General features: G+C 41.5%; 1 protein-coding gene across 30 annotated transcripts in view; it reads left to right on the top strand.

Moving 5' to 3' along the window:
• LOC148162029 (putative phospholipid-transporting ATPase IIB) overlaps positions 1-26,377 on the top strand; it is a 240,837-nt gene that overhangs the window by 24,787 nt on the left and 189,673 nt on the right. For 12 of the 30 annotated variants that reach the window (XM_088020425.1, XM_088020417.1, XM_088020408.1 and 9 more), the window contains exons 3-8: positions 1,730-1,834; positions 3,058-3,208; positions 6,312-6,412; positions 14,385-14,493; positions 14,912-15,075; positions 24,344-24,581. In XM_088020425.1, the coding sequence (XP_087876551.1) occupies positions 1,730-1,834; positions 3,058-3,208; positions 6,312-6,377 (322 nt within the window). In that variant the 3' untranslated portion in view covers positions 6,378-6,412; positions 14,385-14,493; positions 14,912-15,075; positions 24,344-24,581. The other 18 variants (XM_088020421.1, XM_088020414.1, XM_088020419.1 and 15 more) reach the window with 12 other exon arrangements.

Genomic DNA, 26,377 nt, shown 5'->3' with positions numbered 1-26,377 from the left:
AAAAAAAAAACTTTTCTGGCGGCGCCTGGGTGGCTCAGTTCGTTAAGCATCTGCTTTCAGCTCATGTCATGATCCCAGGGTTCTGGGATCCAGTCCCACATCAGGAGCCTGCTTCTCCCTCTACCCGTGCCCCTCTCTCCTGCTCATGCTCTCTCACTCCCCCCCTCTCTCAGTAAATAAAATCTTAAAAAACAAAACCTTTTCTTTTGAAATAATTACAGCTTTACAGGAAATTGCAAACTTAGTATAGAGGGGTCCTGCTTATCCTTCACCCAGTTTCCCCCAGTGGTTGCATCTTTCTTTTTTTTTTTTTTTAAAGATTTTATCCATTTGTTTGAGAGCGAAAGAGTGAGCCTGAGGTGGGGAGGGGCCGAGGGAGAGGGAGAAGCAGGCTCCCTGCTGAGCAGGGAGCCCCAGGTGCAACTGGATCACGGGACCCTGAGCCAAAGGCAGCCGCTTAACTGACTGAGTCACCCAGGCGCCCCCCAGTGGTTGCATCGAACCAGAAAGTTGATGCTGGTGTAAACTGTGTATAGTTCACTACGTTTTACTACATGTGCAGGTCTGTGTAACCACCACTGCAGTAAAGATACAGAACTGTCCCATTACCGCAGGTGTCTCCTGTCTGCTGCCTTCTATAGTCATGTTCTCTCTCCTACCCCAGGCCCTAGCCTCTGGCAACCACTAATCCGTCTCTATTTGTATAATTTTAATTTTGAGAATGTCAAATAAGTGAAACCATTCCATTTGTGATTTTTGGAGATTGGCCTACTCCAATCAACACAGGGCCCTTGATAACCACTCACGTAGTTGTATCGATAGTTTTTCCTTTTAATTGCGGACTGGCATTCCAGGGGATGGATGAATGTTTGTTTAAGCATTCACCTACGATAGGACATTTAGATTGTTCCAAGTTTTTGGATGTTCCAAATAAAGCTGCTATGAATCATCATGTACAGGTTTTTTTTTTTTTTGTATGGACATAAGTTTTCCTTTCTCTGGGCTAAATGCTCAGGAGTACGGTTGCTGGGTTGCATAATAAGCATATGTTTAGTTTTTTATGAAAGTGCTGAACTGTTTCCCGGAGTGGTTGTACCATTTCACATTCCCACCAGCAGTGAAGGAGAGATTCAGTATCTCCTTGTCAACCTTGTTGTCACTGTTTTTTATTTTAGCTGTTAGAATATGTGTGTACTGACAGCTCATTGTGGCCTCAGGTTGTTTGCATTTTCTAAAGGCCTAGTGAGGTTCACTGTCTTATTTGCCATAGGCATGTCCTCTTCAGTAAATGTGTCTGTAGGTCCATTCCATTTTCTTCTTGGTTTGGTTTTTTTCCTGGTGAAGTTTTAAGAGTTCTTTATATATTTCACTTGTGAGTCTTCTGTTAGGTGGGTAGTTTGCAAATATTTTCTTCCATTCTGTAGCTTGTCTTTTCATCCTCTAAGAGTTTTTCCACAGATCCAAAGTCTTTCATTTTGATGAAGTCCAACTGTTTGTTTTTTTTCTTTTGAGCACTGCGCTTTGATTGTCACGTCTAAGGACTTTTCACCCAGCCCTGTGTCTCAAAGATTTTCTTCTGTAAGTTTTATAGTTTAACATTATTTAGATCCTTTTTGAGTTAGTTTTGTACAAGGTGGGAAGTTTTGGTTTAGATTTATTTTTTGCCTATGTATATCCAAATGCTCCAGCACCATTGTTGAACTGATTTTATGCCTGTGTCTCTGGTCAGTTGGCTGCACACGAGTGGGGCTTGTTGCCTGTATTGTCCCTTCGTCTGCCCTGCTAGTGCTACCCAGTCTGGAGAACTGTCTCGTTATCTAAGTCTTCAAATGGGGTAGGTTGATTCCTTGTATTTTATTCTTTTTCAAGGTTTTCTTAGCCCTCTAGCTATTAGGCCTTTCCATAGACATTTTAGAATAATCTAGCCCAGTCTGTAAAATCTTTTCAGGGATTTTGATAGGAATTATGTTTTACCTGTATATTAGGATGCCACCGTGGGTGCCATCCAAAGTAAGGCGACTTCTGAAGATTGATGTCAGTGTGATTGGAGTAAAGGGCTAGTGCGCCCTCCCCACCTGCCGTGGAAGACATGCAGTGATTTCAAGATGGAAGTCCTGATATGCCAACTTCATTTTATAATCACACCTCCTGAGACTGACATTGTCACACAAAATTTCATGTTAATTTTTCAGCTGAGTCTGTCACAGAGTGAAGTTCAGAGCTTCTGCCTTTTGCTGCTGGCTTGCTGTTGTAGCCCAGACTACACCTAGAAGATACAGTTCAACAACCTGCCTTCATAAGCCATTCTAGGTCTCCTGCAGTTTGGAGATTTGAGCAAAGCCAAACTGTTAATGCTGAAGTTTAAATTCACGATTCTTATTTTATGCTTAGTTTAGGCGATTTTGATACCTTTTCACCATTTTCTTAAGTATTTTGAGAAAAGTTTATTCTCTCTATCCAAACATAATGGTTTGGATGTCCAGGAAGTGGAAGTGTTTGTGCTGCTGGAGTCCTGACACTATGGCACATGGACGGACTGGAAGATAGCTTTGGCCCTATCCCCTTAAACATCAGTGTTCTTTCCCAATGTTGAATGGAGCCGTAAGTCTTAATTTTTTATTAATGCTACTAAAATAGTCCTCTTTAAGAGAGGAAAAGAGTGATTACCTGAGAGAGTAGATGTCCGAGGACCTTTGTCATCGGATCACTGAGCGGTGTATTGAGAATTGCAAACGACACGGCTCTCCTTTTCTCCTCATAGAAGAGCATTGATTGCTTCAGAAACTTAATGGTTTTGTCAGTGAGAGGGTCTAAACAGGGAAGATCATTTGCCTGAGGTTCTAGAAGTCATTATGCACTCATACAAGTCTCTTTCAGTGTTTTATGTCAAAGTTATTTCAGTATAACCTATTTGAAGATAACCTTTACAGATTAACATTAGATATGCTTTCGGTGTCTGGTAAATACAGAAACAATCAGTATTGGCTCTAAATATGTAGCATTAATTTAAACATTTTTTAAAAAGCATATATAACGAGTGTCTTTTGTTTCATGCAGTTGCTGTGATTGGCTGATAAATATTTGTCAAAGAAAGAGAGAACTGAAAGCTCGCACGGTGTGGCTTGGATATCCTGAAAAGTGTGAAGAAAAGCGTCCCAGAAATTCTATAAAAAATCAAAAATACAATGTATTTACCTTTATACCTGGGGTAAGACTATTACATTCTTAAGAATGGGTTTCATATCAGAGATTGCTGGCTCCTTTTGTTTTCACTGTTTTTTTTATTTTTTAATTTTTTTTCCCATTAATTGTGTCCTGTCCAAATCAGTGACCTTTTGCTTTTGAACCATTTATGTTTCAAGTAGTTGTTAAATAATTCATGCGCACTTTTAATGGGTACATCATGAAGTTCAAGGTGAGAAAATTTATAGTTTGACTTCAGTCCTAGATAAATATATTTATATTATTGTAGAAATAATCAAGCCTAAATTAAATTAACAGAAAATAAGTCCTAAGTTTTGTTTGGAGGTGAAGTGGAATGTTAAGTTTAAAGCCTGCCAAGGAACTTCATGCTGAAAGTAAAATAATTTTTTATAGAAACGTGACTCAGTAACAAAATATCTATAAGCATTTATAGATAATATTTTCTACTTCACATTATAAATTTCAAGCCATGTTATGTTGTTATATCATTAGTTATCTTTAATTAGGTATTATGCTAGGTGTAAATAATGAAGTTTAAATATTTGATTACTTTTTTTGTTGCTAGTGGTATTTTTGGCTTAAGTTACAAAACTGAGTATGTATTTAGGATGATTGACTAATTTTTGGTTTTTGTACATTTCCTATTTTTATAGACCAATTTATTCGTCTTTCTAAAGACAAAAGGAAGCTGGTACTGGTTATATTTCTATATCAAAGTTTCTGACACATTCTAGTTATTTGCTCTTACGCTCTTTACAAGAAAATGTCTTGGTAAAGTGAAATAAGGGCTGTTTTATTTTTCATGTTTTAATTTAAATAATCATGCTGATTTTATACTGGGCATTGATTGCCCCTCACCACCCTCCCCCATCCATCTAATAGTTGGTGAATGCTTCATATCTAATTAACTCTTTAGTAAAACACACAAAACTACTGTCTCCGTCATTAAAAGACAGCTCTTTTGTCAGGACAATAAAATGTAAGCTGTCTTTCAGGCAGATAAATATTCTCATCTTTCTTGAATGAAGTTACTGTTTTCTTTAAATTTTATTTTTTTTTTTAAAGATTTTTTTATTTATTTGAGACAGAGAGAATGAGAGAGAGAGAGCACATGAGAGGGGGGAGGGTCAGAGGGAGAAGCAGACTCCCCGCTGAGCAGGGAGCCCGATGCGGGACTCGATCCGGGGACTCCAGGATCATGACCTGAGCCGAAGGCAGTTGCCCAACCAACTGAGCCACCCAGGCGCCCTGTTTTCTTTAAATTTTAAATACTCGCAGATTGGCGAAGCATTGTACATTTTCCTAAAGGTCACAAAGTTCATTCAGTAGACAACAGAGTATTGATTACAGTGGCTTAAAGCCCACAGTGCAGCCTCACTCTGACCAGAGCAAATCCCTGCAGCCCACCAGGATGGGCTGTGTCCTGAGAGCACCTGTTGGTGTGGCTGCACCACTGTTACCGTGTGAATTCTCGTTCTTAGATTGTCTCTTAAATTAGGCTTTTCATCTAAAACGTAGTATTTTAGAAACATTTGGTAATTGCACAGTAGGAATTCTATGCCATTTTTAGCACAAATGGCAATTTTTGAATTGCTAATAGATATAATTTATGCTACCTGAGATTTTAAAGAAATCACTGAGGAGAAAGAGCTTTCTCTCCTGCTGAGATTAATTTATGAAATGACTCAAAACATCTTTAGACAGCAATTGAATATGATTATGAATAGAAACGTGTTATCATTGTAGCTGATTTTTGAGTTGCACAAACAGCTGTATGGTAATGTAGAAAACTTCATTATATAAAAACTGTGGTTCCAGACTCTTTAAAAAGTCAACAATAAGTACTTAACCCATTGCTCTGCTCTTGTTAAAATTTCCATACCCTCCAAGTTGCATATAAAATGGCATCCAAAGAGATTTTGATTTGGAAGTTGCAAGGTTGTAAGTTTAATTGCAATGATAGTGTGCCGTTTGAATTATTCTCATCTATAAACATGAAATTTGTTCCATTTTGATTTTCAATTTAAATTTAATAATTTGAGAATTTGTAAATAGAAGTGTCTTAATATACTGGCTCTTGGGTTTTCTTCCTTAAAAATAACTCTATTTGAATTAAAAAACAAAAACAAAGTTGCAGGATTTGCATTCCTAAAATTTTGTTGAAGGATACTTCTTTTGTATTTGAAAATATTATTGCAGATCAACTGCCAAGAGATTATAAAGAATATATAGGTCGCTGTCTTCCGGAGTTGGTGTGCAATTCACATACTTTTTTATGTCATTATTTCTTATACTTCGAGAGAAGTAAATAGAGGAGATTAAGACAGTTTTTGTGAAGTCAAATTGTGTATGTTTTGCTTGTTCGCTCAGTTATTTTATTTTATTTTATTTTTTAAAGATTTTATTTATTTATTTGAGAGAGAGAATGAGATAGAGAGAGAGCATGAGAGGGGAGAGGGTCAGAGGGAGAAGCAGACTCCCTGCTGAGCAGCGAGCCAGATGTGGGACTCGATCCCGGGACTCCAGGATCATGACCTGAGCCGAAGGCAGTTGCTTAACCAACTGAGCCACCCAGGCGCCCCTCGCTCAGTTATTTTAAAGCTACCCAGATGTTCGTGTTCAGAAACGTGGCTATTATATTTTATTTTTTACCGTTTCATAAATATAAGGTTAATAGAACTTTCCCATTGAGAGTTTCTGAGTTATCAAGATACACATTTGTGTGTATATAAATAATATATTTATTGACTTACATTGGGAAGATTTCGCTATCTCATTTGCTTTGATATACATACAGAGATTTACAGAGGAGTGTGCAAAACTGGAAATTGTATACAAGAAAATAAAAACTTTTAGAGGATGCTTTTAACATAATTGGAAGTTCTAATTGTTTTTTCAGTTTATTTTAAATATAATTTTAAATAAATATATATGTAATTTAGTTATTGGGAAGCCAGTGTCAGAATTACTTAATTTACTGTAACTGAGGGCATATTGTCACTGTTTGATGGAAATATAGTTAGCTATTGTGCTGATTTAATTATTTAATTGAAGTTTTAAAGGTTGTCCGTGGAGAGATTGTGTTAATTTTTTCTTTTCCTTTTTAGGTTTTATATGAACAATTCAAGTTTTTCTTGAATCTCTATCCTGCTCACAGTTTGTGCCAGCATTGAAAATAGGCTATCTCTACACCTACTGGGCTTCTCTGGTAAAAGAAAAGATTTTTGAAATTAAGTTAAATTATTAATATTTAGTATTTGGTTTTCAGAGTGGAGATGGTTGAGAGATAAATCGATCAGGTTTTCAGAAGCATGATACTGCTGCTGTGCACCATTGGACTTCACTTACAGGGTTTTCCAGAGCTCTGCCACTGACCGACTTCGCAGCCTCGCCAGGGGTGTTGGGCCTGTGCGCTGCCTGTGCGTCTTGGCTCAAAGGCCACTGGGCGCCTTTGCTGGCGGGCATGGGGGGTGGTCTCCTTGGGGCATCCTGTACGTGCCCTGTGATACCAGGTCTGTCTCTCCAGCCCGGCTCCCCCATGCCGATGGCGCTGTTGGGAACGATGGGGTGGGGTCTCCTCAGTGACTCTCTTGGCATCCTGAGAGATGGGCACTTCTTCCCTTTTGGCTGAAGTAGCTCAGTCAGTAGTCCAGACAGTTTCTGGTTGGCAGCTCAGTGTGGGGAAGTTTTTGGAAGGCAGATGACACTTAACATCAAATATTTCAACTTCAGACATAATGCTGTTTTAATGGTTTGATGCTGTTTGCCAATAATTTTCATTAATTTTCAGCTTATACAGACAAAATGTGTGCCTTCTTTCTTCCTCTCACCTGGAAAAACGTACTGCTTCCTTTTGGCCCCCCAGAGAGGGTCTTCTCAGATGCACCGGGGAGGACTGGCAGAGGGGGCCGAAATCTCCCTGACGGGGTCCCTTCAACTAGCCCCTCCTGCTCCCATCCACACAGACTTTCGAGTAGCATGGATTTGAGCGGTGAAAGTCACTGCATTGTCCTACAAATACAAAGTCACCGAATGAATGAATACATGTCCACTCTTTAAATTAGCAAGGTTGGAGGACAGTGGGGTTGTTTAAATAGGGTGGTCAAGGAAGGCCCCTCTGAGGGGCGGCACTCAAATGCTCTCCAGATGGCAGAGTGGCTGGGCCGTGTGCAGAACAGGGAAAAGAGATGTGCAGGCCAAGGGGCCGGGTGCTGGGGTGCTGCTGGAGCACAGGGACGCGGTGGCTGTGCTGGAAGGCAGGTCAGTGAGGGCTCCCATCTCCTCCTGAGCGGGAGAGGGAGCTGTCTGTGTCTGTGGGTGTCACACAGCACACAAAGGACACTGAGGCTCGGACCCCACTTGTCACAGGACAGCACAGCTGGTTCAGGCCGGACAGCTCTGGAGAGAGGACAGAGACTGTTGGCTTTGTTCCTCGCCCCTTTCTTCCCCCGCAGGCAACTTCTGTTCTGCGTCTGAAATTCAGTTGTTACATCTCCTAATAATTTTACTACTTATGTTTGTGTCACTAAAATAATAGTATTGTTTGCATGCTTTAAAAAATCTATATAAAGATTATCTTACTGTCCGTTTCCTGTTGTATCACGCTTTTTTGGCTTATCATTTATTTCTAAAATGGATCCATGATGACACATTCACTTTTCACTTCTCTGAAGTACTCCATTGAATGAACATGTCCATCTTTCCAGAAAAAGAGACTTTGAGGTTTCTTCTCATTTTTCACAGTTACAGACTTTGCTATAATGGTCACTGTGATTGTATGTTGTTCCCTGTGCACGTGAGCCGGAGACCCCTTAGGCTGTGTGCATCCTGGAAGTCTGAGTGACAGACTGCTCCTTACTTTTCCCAGTTTCCAATAAAAGCAGTAGAGCATGACAGAAATTTTAGAGCATAGAGAAAATACTGGCTCATCCTAAAAACACAACTATACTTACGATTTCAGTGTGTTTATTTCTGGCCACTTTTTCTATCCCCGGCTTCACGAGGTTGCCCTGAACCTCTTCAGTTTCACTCCCATCTTGGGTTGAAATTCACTTTAGCAGTGATAGTCTCAGAATTTAAGATCTTCTTAAAAATCTAAGGTAAAGTGTGTTCATTTCTGTTTTGCTTTTGCATCTTTCCTATTAACTGTGATTTCAGTAGCTTTTAACCAAAGAAAATGTTAGTTTTAGATGGATTCCTGATGAGGAATTCATGCACAGAATTGACTGTGTCGGCCAGAGCTGGAGTGAGAGCGTGCGTGTGAGCGTCAGTGCCTGTCCTTCTTGTGCTTCCGTGTGATGTTTACGTCCTCTGACTCGATTGTCAGCTAGAGGCGTTGGAAGTACTTAGTCCTTCTCTTGTTGGCGTGTGAGAATTAACGACTGCATTTACAGAAGTGCCTAGGTCAGCCCCTGCTGCGGTGTTCAGGGAAGGGACATTGTTACTCTGCTGCACTTGTGTGTCAGGGGCCCCAAAGAAAGATGAAAAGCCCATTTTTCCCATTTGCGTAACGCTTAATGTTGCCTGGTGACATGCCTGGCCAGGTTCTCATGTCCCTGCTTTCATACCGCACCATTAGACCTCAGAAGTGGTCTGCTTTACGAAACCATGTCCTGTTGTTCTTTGGTTGGGTAGCAGCCACGATCGATGCCTTTCATCAGATAATCGATACTGAAGATTTGTTAGTATCTATGCTTGCACTGCTATATACATCTTAACCTCTGATTTAGCAAAACTCTTAAAAGGGTGATGTGTCCATTAGATTCACCTTTGAATCCAAGAGGCAGGCTGAGGTATATTGGTTCGTTGATCCAAAGTCACCTCAGAAAAAAATTTTTTTAAACTGCAAATTCAGATATTATATACGGAAGATCTTTTTTATTAATCTAGGCAAACTTAAAGAACCTTTAAACTAAATCTACATCTAAAATGTGTAAATGTATACACACACACATAATATATATATTTTTTATTTTTTTTTTAATTTTTTTTAAAGATTATTTATTTGAGAGAGAGAATGAGAGAGAGAGAGAGAGAGAGCACATGAGAGGAGGGAGGGTCAGAGGGAGAAGCAGACTCCCTGCTGAGCAGGGAGCCTGATGCGGGACTCGATGCCGGGACTCCAGGATCATGACCTGAGCGGAAGGCAGTCGCTTAACCAACTGAGCCACCCAGGCGCCCTATATATATATTTTTTTTAAATAAAGGAGGTGTGCTTCAGCGGGATTCCTTCCTAGCTCCCGATTCCTTGCTCTTTCTTGACCACTGTGTTTGGCCCTGTCCTGTGTCGAGGGCCTGCACTAGCATGTGGTCCTTACACACACACTCAGTGTTTGACGTCTTTTCTCTGCCTGCTTTCTCAGGTTCTGTAAGTACCTGTAAGGTTGCCCAGAGGAAGGAATTAGTTAGCATTTCCAGATTCCTCCTTGCCAGAAGCCTGCCAGGGAAGCATAAAACCATCATACAGCCGGCAGTTATAAAATCTTACGTCTCACGTCCACTAGTTTTAAACAGGGCACTTCACATTTGTTCTGCTCTCCACCTCGAGGGTATTTCTGAAGACAGTGATGGTTTAATAATCTTTCTATATCAAGCACTCTGGGCAATGTTATTTACTAGCTTCAGCTCTGATCTAATTTCTGTTACATTTGCCATAGAACAGGAGAGCAAACTGAAAATAAGTGATTTTACTGCATTCTTGTGTCAGAATGAAGATTACCTTTTGCATCATTCAGTTTCCACAGCAGCTCTTTGAGGAAAAGCTAGTGTAATCATAGTAAGAAAACGGATTGTAATGCTTCTATCAGTTAATCGGGTAGAATAGATCTAGCCATGCAAGCGGTTCTTAGATAAAGGAGGTCTGGATCGTTAACACGGCATCTTCCACATAAGCTGTGTTCGTGGTATTTTGTTAATGGAAAGCCAGATAGACTGCGTAGGTGATCAGTCAGTCTGCGAGGACTCTGATTTTCGGTCCTTCCTTCTGTCCACTCTTTCTTCTGAGTGTCTCTGCATGTTGGAGGTGTGGATGGAGTATAGAAAGGAGAAACCAAATCATACCTAGACTTATACCTCCTGCTGTCCAGAGACAAACATGCTTAACATAAGCTGCACATTTAGTGTGACCTTTGCAAAGGTACGTGTGCTGCTTGTGTCTGAGTTTCCCTGTCTTAAGTAGAGCTGAGCGTTTCTGTGGCATTTAAAAGGTAGCTTATTTAAAATACATAGAAAAGTTTCTGGTGTGGTTAAACTGATATTCTATCAATAGAATTATATAATTATATAATTTAATATTTAATACATGATATATCAGTAGAATTTTTTCTCTTTTTATAAAAATACCTCTTGTTTTGGCACTTACTCCACATGGCCCCTGGGCCATCCGGAGAAGTAGGAAGAAGGAATTCTACTTTGTGGTACAAGATTTAGTCCCGGCCCATGAACCGGCTGTGTGACACATTCCTGTCAGGCATTGTGACTGACAGACTGATGCCACAAATACTGTGGTTTTGCTGTGAAATACCGTCACCCTCTTGGGTTTGCTTTTGGCTCTTCTAGGTGGCATTACTGTAGCTTCCATCTTTGACCTGCTTGGTGCTGAGGTCACGGGAAGGTCCAGGTACTCCTGTGGGGCCACTTGTCCACATCTTCCATAGGCCACCGGTCTGTTCTGATCCAGTTACGACCCAGTAGATCTAAACCCTAAAGGTGGAGGCCCATGTGGTAGACTCCAGTTGTTAAGAAGGAAATGGTGGCATGGCATCGGCTGTGCCTTTCTCGTCACCTGCTTTATGTTGCAAGGCTGGCTCTTGGGGCTTTTCTCAGGGTAGATATGCCGGCGATTGACATGGTAGTATGGGCGTGACACCTCTTGGTTGTTGCTGGTCCTGCACATCTGTCCTGTATTCAGGTCAACCCTAGATTTGAGGTGTGGCCCAGAGTGGCTTGCAGGTCCTAGCAGTCTTTGCCTGTGACCAGGGCTCTGTCTCCTTGAAGAGTGCTTCCCTCCAGTTTCAGAAGTTGGGACCTGCCCCTATTTGGTGATCTTCTCTAATATTACTGCCTTAGAAATGAGAGCTTATTTTCACTTCCTGAGTTCTTGGAAGCACTAGGAACTATTATGTTTTGTGGTTTATAATTACTTGATGAATGGAGAAGTAACTTTTGCTGTCTTTAAGTCATAGGTGTCCAGGGTGGAAGGCAGACTGACCTGGAGAGTCTAGGTGACATATGTATGTGTGGGCCTGTTCCTTGGAGAGGGGAGGTGAAAGTACACGTCCCAGGCAGAGGGCTCGAGCAGATCTGTAGTGCAGAAAACCTTCCCGGTGATGGTGCCACGTTTGCCTGATTCAGAGCCACTCCTCTGACAATACTGTCTTCAGTCTCTAAGGAACATAGGCTTGACAGCCATTGTCCCCTCTCTCTCTCAAGGCAAGGGGGTCACAAGTAGAATTGTAAGAATTACATATACACTGTGAACATGGTGTGCAACAGTAAATATTCTCCTGCATGAGAACAGCTGCATAGAACTGTATTTCCTGCTTCGGTGGATGCGTTATGTTTCCTGTTACTAAAACTCAGTTGAGACTTAGAGTGTTTGTTTTTAAAGTGGTATTGTCTTCCCACCTGAGACTAACCGCATCTTTGAATTCAGGAAATACAGTATTTCAACATATGGGTGTACCATGAATTTCCTATTTATAGACATTCAGGTTATTTCCAGTTTTTTATATTGGCTGCTGCTGGGATCCTTGTTTTTTTGTTTTGTTTTGTTTTTTAGGATAAATTTCCAGAAGTGAAACTGTTTGGTTAAAGTGTGTGCAAACTTTAAGGCTTTTGATAACACTAAGTTTGTTAAGAGAATATTTTGGTGTCTCCTGCTTTGGATTTTCATAGTTTTTTCTCTGTCTTTACCTGTACTAAAACACATCTAGATAGAAAGGGAAGAAGGAGGCCTGGGCTCTTTTCACAGTGGCGTGATCTTGTACACTGGGAAGTCTGAGGTGTCCACACACAGAGAAATGTTAGAACTAAGAAATGAGGTAGGAATGTTGTCGGGTACAACATAGATACACAAAACCACTTGTATTTCTGTATACCAGCAGTGATCATCTGAAAATGAAATTACAATAACAGTTCCGTTGTTGTGGCATCAGAAAGAAAACAATAGGAATAGATTTAGCTAAAATACAGGGTTGCCTGCTGGAAACTAATAAAACATTTTTTTTAAAAAAAATCAAAGATCTAAATAAATAAAAGTCATCCCATGTTCAGGAATTGAAAGACAGTATTGTTACAGTGGCAGCACTCTCCAAATTGATCTGCAGATTCAGCACAATCTGTCAAAAATCCCACTTGGCTTTTTGGCAGAAACTCACGAGCTGACTCTAAAATTCATATGGAAATGCAGGAGACCCAGAGTAGCCAGTGCAACCCAGAAAAGAAGATCAGCATTGGAGGACTCCTGCTTCCCCATTTCAGAGCTCATTTCAAAGCCACAGTAATCAAGAAGGTGTGGGACTGGCAGAAGGAGAAATGAATAGACCAACGAACACAACGTAGAGTCCAGGAATAAACCTTTACATTCATGACAGATTGGTTTTCGGCAAGGATGCTCACACCGTCCGGTGGATTGTTCAGTGCACTCCACGAATGGTGCTGGGGCACCTGGACAGCTGGATGCGAAAGAAGGAAGTTGGGCCCCTCCCTCAGGTCATACCCAGAAAACCCCTCGTAATGGATCATAGACCTCAGCGGAAGACCTAAAACTGTAAGACTCCTGGCGGAAAACATAGAGGCCAATTTTTGTGATCTTGGACGGTAAAAGCCCAAGTGACTAAAGAAAAACTTAAATTGTATTTATCCAAATTAAAAACTTCTGGACATCAGAGGATACCATCAGGAAAATAAAATGATAACCTAGAGTGGGGGAAAATATTTGTACTCTCACATATGCTAATCCCATGTCTAACGAGGTATTTGTTTCCAGAATAATACAAAGAGCTCTTACAGCTTCACAGTGAAAAGACAAATGACACCGTTAACAAGTGGGTGTAGGATCTGAACACACATTTACCCCAAGAAGATACGAATGGCCAATAAGCTCACGTTAAGGGTTATAACCACTTTGGGAGGAAGCTTGGCTGTTCATCAAAATGCTAAACGGGCCACATCACCCAGAAGAGGCGAATTCATAGAGACAGAAAGTTGGACTAGTGGTTGCCAGGGGTTGGGGGCTGGAGGAGCTGAGGGTGACCACTGTCCAGTGTGGGATTTCTCTCTCTTTGGGGTGATGAGAATAGTCTACAGTCAGATGACGGTGATGGTACAACTCAGCGTAGCAGGGAGGATCAACTTTGAGTAAACACAAGGGCTCACCTCATGTGGCCTGTTGGTGACACAGACACAGCCCTGGAGTGACAGACTGTTGTCCTTTGAGGGCAGTTGTCCAGCGTTGGGTCATTCACAGAGTAGCCTGGGGAATGCGCGTCCGTGTAACATGCAGCCTTCTGAAGAGTCTGTGGTCATAGAGAGGTAGACTTGAAGAGTGTTCACACTCGGAAAACACAAGTGTAGCCTCTGAGCTGTCAGCCACATGTCGGGGGCATAACAGATTTCACAAGAGATCACAAGCACATCAGAGTTTATTTCTGTAGCCTCAAGTTGACCTGTTGAGGTTTTGCTTACAAAGAGGACAAGCCTGCACAGGAGGAGGCTGTCGTGTTGGGATTGCGCCGCGTTCCTTCCTGCTTTCTTCCACCAACAGAATTCAAGCGCAGAAAGCATAAGATTTTATGTCAGCCTTTGGTAATTTGATATTTAAAGGCACGAGCGTTCTAAAGAGAATTCCTGGGGTTTTTTTTGTTTTTTTGTTTTTTCAGATTGTTGATTTCTTTTTTCTTTGGGTTACTAAGTATTTTCTGATGTTTAGCTTGTACATGTTATGATATGAATTTAAAAAAATTATTTGGGAATAGGGAGAATTGTAAATCATTTAGTATGTGTTATATTCCTCTTGTAGTGTTTCATTATTACTTTTTTGTCTTTTTTCTTTGTTTTCGTTTATGTTTTAGAAGTAATATAAATGGGGGGGAAGTAAAACTGCTTGGTAAAAGAATATTCCCTTAACTTTTTTGTTAAAGCTAGTTTTCTCAAATACCATATTTTATTTTGTTTTATAGGGATTTGTTTTGGCTGTTACTATCATGAGGGAAGCAATTGATGAATTCCGGCGTTTTCAGCGAGACAAGGAAGTGAATTCACAGCTATACAGCAAGCTTACAGTAAGAGGTTAGCAAGACCCTTTTGATCTAGCTTATCATTTGCTAACTGTAATCATCATTTTAGAGTGAACATAAGTGAAAGAAAACGTGTCTTAATTCTGTTACAAAATAGTATTTTTCGATTACATATGGTATCTAATTAATTTTTTTTAGTAATCTCATGACTACAATTTCAAGAGAACACATGTGAAACCCAACTGGTGTATGCACATTTTCTGTGAATATCACCTTACCTAAAATCTCTGTTTGTGTTCTATTTAAACGCAGTCGTAAAGGTCGGACAGACATCTGGTACCATGGCCTTAAGTGAAGGGACTTGGAGCCCCTACAATAAATGTCATGATCCAAAATGATAACTGCTTTATGCCCATTTCTCCTTCACTTCATTCAGGGCTTTAACCCTTCCCTAATTTTATGTTTTTAAGGAGCTTGTTTATTTGGTCTCTCAGTCCCAGTGGAGAAGAAGCGATGTGTAGAGGAGTGTGGGAGAAGCCATTATAGGCGGGCATTATGCCTGTCGGAAAGTGACACCGTGACAGTCATTACCTCAGCGAGGGACAGTGAAGGAGGGCACTGAAGAGCTAGACAAGTATGCATAAGAACTTGGAAGCCTGTTTATAAAATGAGGTTTAAAATGGAGTTTGTATCTTCTGTTTACATGTGGACATTTGTACACTGAATTTATTTATTTGAAATAATTCTCCAAAAAATATTTCTGTAGCTTATTGGGATATATTTCATATAACATAAAGTTTATCCATTTAAAGTATACAGTTCAGTGGTTTTTGGTATGTTCACAGAGTTATGAAACTATTAGCACCATCTAATTTTGGAACCTTTTTTTTTTTTTTTAAAGATTTTATTTATTCGACAGAGAGCACAAGTAGGCAGAGTGGCAGGCAGAGGGAGAGGGAGAAGCAGGCTGTCTGCTGAGCAGGGAGCTGGACGTGGGGCTTGATCCCAGGACCCCAGGATCATGACCTGAGCTGAAGGCAGCCGCCCAACCAACTGAGCCACCCAGGCGCCCCTAATTTTGGAACATTTTTAACATTCTAGAAAGAAACTGAATATATTAGCCATCATCCCATTCTTGCCCCTTCTGACCCTCTTCCAGGCCCAGGCAGCCCCCGGTCTGCTTTCTGTCTCCGTGGATTTGCCTCTTAGGACAGGTCACAGAAGTGGAATCGTGCAGTATGTGGGCTTTTGTCACAGGCTTCTTTCACTTGGCATTCTGTGTTCAAGGTTCGTCGGTGTTGTGGCACCTGTCAGGCTTTATTTCTGTTTGTTGCCAAATAATATTCCACTCTGGGGTATTCCGCGTTGTGTTCACCGATTCATCTGTAGACGGACGTTTGGTTTGTTTCCACTCTAGGCTGTTGTAAATAGTGCTGCTGCGAATGTCCGTATGTGAGTGTTTTTGTGTGAACATTGTTTTATTTCTTTTGTAAATATACCTAGAAGTGAAATTGCTGGATTATATGGTAACTATGTTTTTGATAAACTGCCAAGCTGTTTTCCTAATTGGCTACCCATTTTGCATTCTCACCGGCAGTGTGTGAAGGTTCCGGTTTCTCCACATCCTCACGGGCACTGTTACTGTCTGTCTTCTTTATTGTGGCCGTCCTGTCGGGTGTGAAGTGGTATCTCACTGTGGCTTGATTTGTCTTTCCCCGACGACTAGTGCTATTGAGCATCTTTCCATCTGCTTAATAGGTGGTTGTATGTCTTTGGAGAGATGTTTATTCAGATTTTTTGCTTACTGTTTTTTTTTTTTCTCATTGTGTGTACCTCTTTTAAGATACCACCTTTTTTGCTTTTTGCAACGGGTTTGCCGCCAGAACACAGGTGTCGTGAAAACCACCGCTCAACCTAAACCAAAATGGGAAAGGAAAAGACTCACATCAACATCGTTGTCATTGGACACGTAGATTCGGGCAAGTCTACCACTACTGGTCATCTGATCGACAAATGTGGTGGGATCGACAAAAGAACTATTGAAAAATTTGAGAAGGAGGCTGCTGAGATGGGAAAGGGCTCCTTCAAGTATGCCTGGGTCTTGGATAAACTGAAAGCTGAACGTGAACGTGGTATCACCATTGATATCTCCCTGTGGAAATTCGAGACCAGCAAGTATTACGTGACCATCATTGATGCCCCAGGACACAGAGACTTTATCAAAAACATGATTACAGGCACATCTCAGGCTGACTGTGCTGTCCTGATTGTTGCTGCTGGTGTTGGTGAATTTGAAGCTGGTATCTCCAAGAATGGGCAGACCCGTGAGCATGCCCTTCTGGCTTACACACTGGGTGTAAAACAACTAATTGTTGGTGTTAACCAGATGGATTCCACTGAGCCACCCTACAGCCAGAAGAGATACGAGGAAATCGTTAAGGAAGTCAGCACCTACATTAAGAAAATTGGCTACAACCCCGACACAGTAGCATTTGTGCCAATTTCTGGTTGGAACGGTGACAACATGCTGGAGCCAAGTGCTAACATGCCTTGGTTCAAGGGATGGAAAGTCACCCGTAAAGATGGGAATGCCAGTGGCACCACACTGCTTGAAGCTCTGGATTGCATCCTGCCACCAACTCGTCCAGCTGACAAGCCCTTGCGTCTGCCTCTCCAGGACGTCTACAAAATTGGTATTGGTACTGTCCCTGTGGGCCGAGTCGAGACTGGTGTTCTTAAACCTGGGATGGTGGTCACCTTTGCTCCAGTCAATGTTACAACTGAAGTAAAGTCTGTTGAAATGCACCATGAAGCTTTGAGCGAGGCTCTTCCTGGGGACAATGTGGGCTTCAATGTCAAGAACGTATCTGTCAAATTGTTCGTCGTGGCAATGTGGCTGGTGACAGCAAAAATGACCCACCCATGGAAGCAGCTGGCTTCACGGCTCAGGTGATTATCCTGAACCATCCAGGCCAAATCAGTGCTGGATATGCACCTGTGCTGGATTGTCACACGGCTCACATTGCTTGCAAGTTTGCTGAGCTGAAGGAGAAAATAGATCGTCGATCTGATAAAAAGCTGGAAGATGGTCCCAAGTTCTTGAAATCTGGTGATGCTGCCATTGTTGATATGGTTCCTGGCAAGCCTATGTGTGTTGAGAGCTTCTCTGACTATCCTCCTCTGGGCCGTTTTGCTGTTCGTGACATGAGACAGACGGTTGCTGTGGGTGTCATCAAAGCAGTGGACAAGAAGGCAGCTGGAGCTGGCAAGGTCACCAAGTCTGCCCAGAAAGCTCAGAAGGCTAAATGAATATTATCCCCAATACCTGCCACCCCAGTCTTAATCAGTGGTGGAAGAACGGTCTCAGAACTGTTTGTGTCAATTGGCCATTTAAGTTTAATAGTAAAAGACGGGTTAATGATAACAATGCATCGTAAAACCTTCAGAAGGAAAGGAGAATGTTTTGTGGACCATGTTTTTTTTGTGTGTGTGTGTGGCAGTTTTAAGTTATTAGATTTTAAAATCAGTACTTTTTAATGGAAACAACTTGACCAAAAATCTGTCACAGAATTTTGAGACCCATTAAAACAAAAGTTTAATGAGAAAAAAAAAAAACATACAACCTTTTTTTTTTAAATTTTATTTTACTGTGTTATGTTAGTCACCATCCATTACATCATTGGTTTTTGATGTAGGTTCCACGATTCACTGTTTGCGTACAACACCCAGTGCTCCATGCAGAACATGCCCTCGTAAATACCCATCCCCAGGCTCACCCGTCCCCGGGCTTACTGTTTTAACTGGATTAATTGTTTTTTAATTATTGACTTGTAAGCATTCTTTATACAATCTGGATTTAAATCTCTTGTCAATATATGGTTTGGAAATATTCTGTCTCGTTCTGTGGCATGTGTTTTCTTCTTCTCGGTATCCTCTGACGCACAGAGTTTTCATGTTATGATGTCCAACTCATCTGTGTTTTCTTCTGTTGCTTTTGCCTTTGGCATTGGAGCTAAGAAACAGTTTACCAACCCGAGGTCACGAGGATTTACTTCTTTATTTTCTTCCAGGGATTTTATAGTTTTAGCTCTGACATTCAGATGTGTGATCCACTTTCATTTCATATTTTGTGTATGGTGTGTGATACGGGTTCACATTCCTTTGCATGTGAGTATCCAGTTGTCCCAGTACCATTTATTGAAAAGACTATTCTTTTGAGGTTAAGTTGAATGATTAACTATTAAGAAGCTTTGATGCTTAAAGCTGTGGCATGATAGAGGTTAGGTGTGTTGTAGAAAAGAGGTATGCTTGCGTTTTGGAAAAGAGAGTCCCCAGAATGGCCAGGCAAATTAGGTGTAACCTTGGTATGTCTTTTTTAGAATATAATACAGATCCTGGCTTATTTTTTAAATTGTTTTTAACTGTGGTATTTGGACTGTGTAAAGATTTGTTTCTGTGTATTAATTGTATCATTCAGAACTAAATGGTATGGTGGCATCTGAGAAACTGGCAGAGGAGGCAGTCCTGCATGCCCTTCCTTTCTTCCACAGAAGCACGGAAAAGTCAAGCTCCTGCCATGAGGAATGCAGCCCACAATCTGGACTGGGGACTCTGGACCCTGCTCTGAAGGGAGTAGAGCAGAACTTACTTGCAGAGAATTGTGTCTGTCTGTCCAACCTGTGAGGGACACATGAAGGACGGACTCAGGATGTCTTTCTTTCATCTAACATGGATGTCACTCAGGACAGAGGAGCCAAAAGCCGGTGGGCATTTCTCAAGCCCATGTCAGGCTGAGGAGAGGCAGCAGTAGCTTGGGGCCAGCATTGACAGTCGACACACAGAATAGAGGGTCACGTGCCAAGCCGAGGAAGCTGGAGAGGGGACTTCTTTGGAAAATTGGGGCATGTAAAAGTGCCCGTGTTTACTGGGGAGTTTTGAAAGTCACATCCAAGGCCAGCCCTAGATCACACTCAGAAAAGACCCCGAGAAAGCGTTTTGCCTCTGGCCAGTCTCTAGGCTCAGTGCAAGCAGAGGTGAAAGCTCAGGCTGAGTTCTAGGCAGCCTGGCTCTGTGTTGGAGTCCCCAGCACAGAGGCAGTCTGCGACGATCGGGAGAGGTTGGTCTCCCTTTCTCCCTCCCTTGCTTCGTTCCTCCCCCCTCGCAACGCCTTCCTTCTTCCCTCCCACCATCCTTCCCTTTCTTAGTCTCGCCCCCTCCCCATGCAAGGAAATCCTTTCCAAAACACTGGCTGAAAGACTTCTCTCCATACATGACAAAGAATACACACTTTACAAAATGAGTCTACAAAAGTCACTCTATGTGCATGGCTGCAGCATATACCGAACAACAAAACAAACCCAGAAGAGGGGGAAGTGCCTGATTTCCTGAGTTACCAGATTATAATAGTCAAAGTGTACAGGTTTCCACAAAAAACTTACAGAACATGCAGAGAAACCATGTGGCCTAGTCACAGAGGAAATGAACAGAAACCGTCCCTGCAGAAGCCCAGATTCTGGACTTAGGAGACAAAGTCTAGATCAGCTGCCTTAAGTCTGTCCAAGGAGCTAAAGGAAACAACTGAAAAACACTGACAGGATTAGGAAAAATGATGGGTTTTTTTGTTTTGTTTTGTTTTTTTGAGATTATATTTCTTTCTTTGACAGAGACACAGCGAGAGAGGGCACATAAGCAGGGGGAGGGTCAAAGGGAGAGGGAGCAGCAGGCTTCCCGCTGAGCAGGGAGCCCTGAAACGAAGGCAGACACACTTATCGACTGAGCCACCCAGGCACCCCGAAAAATGATGTATTAACATACAGAATACCAATAAAGGTATAGAAATTATAAAAGAAGCAAAAGGCAAAAATTCTGGTGCTGAAAAGTACAATAAATTAAAGGAAAAACTCACTGGAGAGTTTCAGCAGAGTTGAGCTGGCAGAAGAAGGAATCAGTGACCTTGAACCTAGGTAATTTCAATAACTAGATAATTTCAAGTGGAATTACCCATTCTCAGAAGCAGAAGGAAGAGTGAAGGAAAATAAGCAGGTCCTAAGGGACTTGTGGGTGGTGCCAAGTGTACTACATGTGCACACACTGGGCATCTTGGAAGGGAGAAAGGGTGGAGAGAATGTTGTAGGGAGTAGTAGCCATTAACTTCCCAAATTTGATGAAAGACATGACTCTACATACTCGGGAAAATCAGTGAATCCCTAGAAAGATAAATGCAAGGAAATCCGCACTGAGACACATGACAATCAAACTGTTGAAACCCGAGGACCAAGAGGATATTCTGAAAGCAGCAAGAGAGAAACACACAAGGAAGGGCTCTTGAGTCAGAAACGCTGGAGGTCAGAAGGACGTGGGGTGACATTATTAAGATGGGAAAAGAAAAAAATGATCCACCAAGCATTGGATGTCCGTAAACCTCTCATTCACAAATGAAGGCGGATTGAGACATTTCCAGATGCCTTTAGAATCGAAAACAGGGACTCAGGCAGATAGGCATCCACCCATGTTCATGCAGCACTATTTATAATTGCCCACATGTCCACCGGTGGGTGAATGGACAAATTATGGTGTTTTTTCACATTGGAATATTATCCAACCATAAAAATTAATGAATACTGATAAACCCGGATGCCCCTTGGAAACATTACACTCTGTGAGAGAAATCAGACACAAAGGGTCACGGACTCTATGTCATTTACACGAAGTATCAGAACAGGTAGATGAATGGAGCTAGAAAGCAGGTTGTGGTTGCCACGGCCCTGGGAAGTGGCGGCAGCGGCGGGCGGGGGGCAGCTGCTTAGTGGGCATGACACGTCCTCTGTGTGAGGGAAATGTTTTTGAGCTTGATAGAGTGGGTTGCACAACATCGTGAATGGACTCAGTGCTGTATTCACTTTAAAATGGCTGATTTTGTTATGTCATTGTCACCTAAAAATAGTAAAAAATGAAGAAGGCATACTAATCATTTACACTTCTGTGACACTCCAACTCAGAATATTTTAAAAATAATTGTCAGTGGGTTTATTTCAAAGACAAATGCAAATTTACCTTTTTAAACAAGATAGATCATCATTGGTGATCTTTGGAAGGACATTTTTACGTGTAGATGATGATGATACTGCTTTTTTTTTTGACTTCCTCGTGAGTGTCAGTAACTTGCTCATTTGCATAACTGCCATTCAAGGTAGGTTGGCTTATCTCCATGTTACAGGTGAGGGACCTGAAGCTCAGGCCATGTGATTTGCCCTGAGCCACTGCAGTTTTGGTAGAGTTCATATTTGAACCCAGACCATTCTGATGTCAAACCCAGTGTTCTTTCAACTGTAGTGCTTTGCTCCGTGGCTGGTTATTCTGATGCAAATGACTGATAGGTAAAATCTGGGATGTAAAAAAAAATGCATGTATATGCTCATTGACTTTAGTTTGAAATTTGTTTTCTTGTGAAGAATACGTTCATCTCCTTAATTTCTAGTATTTCGTAGTGATCTGTTCTTTGAATGGCATTGATGGCTACTTCCTTATGTGACTTAACTGTGGTTTGTTATATTTACAGTATTTGATCTTTTTGTATTTGGAGTTCTTAAGCACATTCTTGTAGAAATACTCTGGGAAAAGTTTTCTCTATGTTTTCTGTGGAAAAGGAAAGCCATGTCCACTTTTAAGTATGCTCCTATCTTTGGGGTGCTTTGTTAGAAGCAGAGAGTATTTTAACTGGTATGCAGTGTCAGTCAACACTGAGATTCTTTATTTATTTTTTTCAGTTTATTGATTTATTGTTTTAGTCATCTTTGCACCCAGTGTGGGGCTCAGACTCACGACCGTGAGATCAGGGGTGTTATGTGCTTCCTGTGGAGCCAGCCGGGTGCCCTGACACGGACGCTGTTTAGTTAGCTGCATGTGTCGTTACTTGAGAAGCTGCTTCTCTTGCCGTGTGGGAATTCTCTGTGTCTGCTGCTGCCCCTGTCACTGCTTTCTCCCTGTTTGTGATGACTTTATTCTTCATGTTTAGCCCAATGGACAGCATCTGAGTCAGAGCCTAGCAGGAGAATGTGAAATTGTTGGCAGCTCTTACAAAAATCCCTGATGAGGACTTTGAATTGTGGGGCCGTTCTGTACTTTGATTCTTTTTACCTCTTGCTCAGGAGAGGTGTCTGAACTGCACACTTGGCTGCAGTCATTCCACTGGCTGGCTCTCAGTTCGGTTCCCGATAGTCCCTAAGAACCCAGTGTGTGTGAGACACTGCGATGACCTGACGGGATTCAAACATGAGTAAGTCCTGGACGACGCTTTTTAAAGAGTTCATGCACTATCCTAGCAGGGACGATAAATTCAGAGTTTTGTTTTTGTCTTCATCAGCCACCAGATCTCAGCAGGACAACATCGTGTCACCCACTGTTGGTGGAAATTCCAAATTTACACCTAAAGCTAATGTGGGACTTTCGATTCAGAAATGGATCTGGAATTCTGTGATTGCAGAATGATGCAGGTGACTGCAGGTGATGACTGCAGTCAGTCTTAGCTGTTTCTTGTCATGGTTACGGCATTTTGTTATTTAACGTGCTTTCTAATATTCAGACATAGGAGAGAGGGAAGTCTGTTGTCTTTGAACATTGTGGGCATTGTGCGTGTGTGCACGTGTGTGTATGCGAGGAAGAACATTTACATATTTACATGCTTCTGGTGTTCCAGTTTCCTTGCCAAAAAGGAACTTTATCCACAGAAAGTGGCCATGTCCTTTATTCCTGTCTGTTTTAGCATCTTTGATCCTTACCGTCAACACTGTTGCTACATACTTGTTAAAATTCTTAGTAGCTTTTTTTTACATAAAATATCATGAATTATCTTAATGAAATTCGTCTTTTAATGAAATTGTGTGTCATAGTTATTCTTGAAAAATCAAGGGATCTTAAAATCCGTCTTTACTGCCTTTTACACATTGTGGGTGATGTGCACTTTCACAGGGAAATCCTAATATGTAACTGGTTTCATGAGTTACTGCATGTTCCACTTGGTAAGAAGGATTTCCTTTTGTGACAGTCATGTCTTCAGATAGTTGGGTTTTTTAAAAAACAGTATTCTCAAATGTTAGCAGAATTTTCCCATCAGAAATTGCTTGAGAGCTCCTAAACTCAGAAGTAATCAGAATGGATTGTCGCCATGCAGTCCGCAGAGAGGCGTCAGTGACTTTCCTTCTCTTATTCGAGTGGTTTCATCTCTCAGTGGTCCACTTTTGTGACAGTGCAGGTGAAGAACAGTGGGTACTTGGAAGTCCTTTCTGTGTGTTTTCTGTATGTAGTCAGAGCAGTCCTTTGATAAATGTGCTCACCTTCTCACGTGTTTACATCATGCGGTCTTCTTTCCTGTCTGTGGTCTGAGCAGCGTTTGGAAAGCATCCATAGAAGAATGTACAGTATACATTACTACATTTGTACCATAGAATAGTAGTTTTTTTTTTTAAGATTTATTTATTTATTTATTTGAGAGAGAGAATGAGATAGAGAGCACATGAGAGGGGGGAGGGTCAGAGGGAGAAGCAGACTCCCTGCTGAGCAGGGAGCCCGATGCGGGACTCGATCCCAGGACTCCAGGATCATGACCTGAGCTGAAGGCAGTCGCTTAACCAACTGAGCCACTCAGGCGCCCAGTAGTTCTTGATCCTAGTATGTGTCAGGAACACACAGACAGTTGAGATTTGTTATCTCATCAGTTCAGTTCTCTGTGGCTGTACCAAGGTGGACATAGATACCCGGAACTAGGTATGTACTCATTACCCTCACCAGTCTTTCTTCCTCACGTCACCCTAAGAGGATCTGTATGAGCTTCACTTCATGATATTCATACACCATGTTTTGTTTTGTTTTGTTTTGTTTTTTAAGATTTCTTATTTATTTGACAGAGAGAGCACAAGCAGAGGGAGAGAGAGGGAGAAGCAGGCTCCCTGCTGAGCAAGGAGCCCGATGTGGGACTCGATCCCAGAACCCTGGGATCATGACCCGGGCCGAAGGCAGCCGCTTAACCGACTGAGCCACCCAGGCATCCCCCTTTACACCGTGTTTTTTATTGCATCGTTTGGAGATTAGGGGCCACGAGAAAGTAATGGAAAAAACTGGCTAACACAAAGTACCTTTTCACAGGTGAGAAGTGATTGTTGTTTTGTGTGTAGGTACCTATATGTGCTAGCATCTGGGACCTCTCTCTGCTACCTGGTGTCACTCTGGTGGTCACCCTTAATTATCGGCTTCTCAGCTGTGTTCATACCGCTATTTTCTCCCGAGTTACGTAGGGCGGCTGGCATATGTAGGGACTCAGGAAATGGGATGACACCCGAGGAATTTCCAGATCAAATAGGAAAAGTTTGAAGCCTGATCTTGTCAGCCAGCCGCCCAGTGAGGGTTCCCTTTTCCTGACGTCCTTGCCCGCTTTACTTTCTTTAACTTGCCAACTTCCGTGGTGAAAAATGCTCTCCTTGTGTTTTGCCTGCTGCTTACCTTTTAACATTTCATTGTTCATTTTGATCTTTGATAAAAGTTTATTCATCTTTTTTCATACATCTTTACCTTTTCATAATTTCTCTAAGAAATTTATCTGGTGACAAATATTTTTGTCTTGACTCATTTTTGTATCTTTTTCTTTTAAATGTAGATAAATTTGTACTTTTTATGTATGTAGATCTGATCTTTTCCTCTGTGGTTTTTACTTCAATCTTAGAAGGTCCATTCAACCCCGATGTAAATGAGTGTTTTAATCTCCCTACAGTGTTTCTGTGTGTTCATTTTCCGTAGCCGCTTGTAATTTTACATATCAGGTGTGCGTTGTATGGAGAAAGGGATCTGTCTTCTTTTTTCTCCTCAAATGGTTAGTTAGTTCCTTTAAAAGCAGTTATTAACGTTACTAAAGCTCTTTTCTCAGACCTTGGAGAAATGGATCAGATTTGTTTGGGCCCTTTTCTTCGCTTTCTTGTCTGCTGCACGGGCTCATCCAGATTTCCGTGCCAGTTCCATTCCAGTTTTAAATAATGTTCCTTTTTAGCATGTTCTAGTGTCTTGGAAAATCTTTCCCTCGCTCCCTCCTCCCCTCCCTTTCTCCATCAGTTATTTTTCGTTTTCATTTTTTTCTTGTTTTCCCTGAGAAACACGAAACACTCTAAATATAAGATGATTGGGAGTTTTTCCTTCTGCTTGTGAGTTAGACCAGTGGCGTCGAAACCTCATAAATAGGCTCATGGTGGCTTGCCGTCTTCATCCGTGATTTCTTCATTCTTCTACCCAGGATCGATGTCAGCCTCCACACTTGGGAGTCTTTGAGCAGTAAGAAACTGCCATGGGATTATTGAAAATCTAAGGAAATGAGAGACTAGGGACAATTTTGAACCATCTTTAGTTCATATACCTCTCAGTAGTAATGTCACCATGCTGATTCATGTAGGGCCTTGGAGTTTTTGTACCTTTGTAGGCCCAGGAGAGAGGAAGGCTTTTTCCTAAAGCTTCTGGTTTTCGTGTTTGAGAACCTTAGAACTTGTTAATTATGGACTGTTCATATTAACAATATTTTGTATTTTAACATTTGGTAGATGTATAACAATTCTTTCTAAGCACAGAAAACAAAGATTAGACATTTCTCTTATGCAAACACCAGCAGGCTTCACCAAGACTTTGAAATGTCCTGTCAGTAGTAAGACCCTAAAAATTTTCATTTGTACCTGTTAGTTGAGAAAATATTTAGTATTGAGATACTAATTTTTCAAACCCTTGTACTTTTCTACAAAATCTTCAGTTAACGCAGTGAATTGCAATCGATACTTAATTTCATTATTTAGTTCTGCATATTGCTTCAGGCAAAAGATGTGTGCCGTGGTGGGCTATAAAGTATTCTGTATGGATACGCTCTTCTGGCAGCTTCTGAACTCTGTTGGTAATTACATGGATGGTAT

This window comes from Eumetopias jubatus, unplaced genomic scaffold (genome assembly GCF_037043125.1).
Source record: "Eumetopias jubatus isolate StellerSeaLion01/CBP00866 unplaced genomic scaffold, mEumJub1_p1.0 scaffold_26, whole genome shotgun sequence".
NCBI classification, from domain to species: Eukaryota; Metazoa; Chordata; class Mammalia; order Carnivora; family Otariidae; genus Eumetopias; species Eumetopias jubatus.
This window is presented reverse-complemented; position numbering and strand designations above follow the sequence as displayed.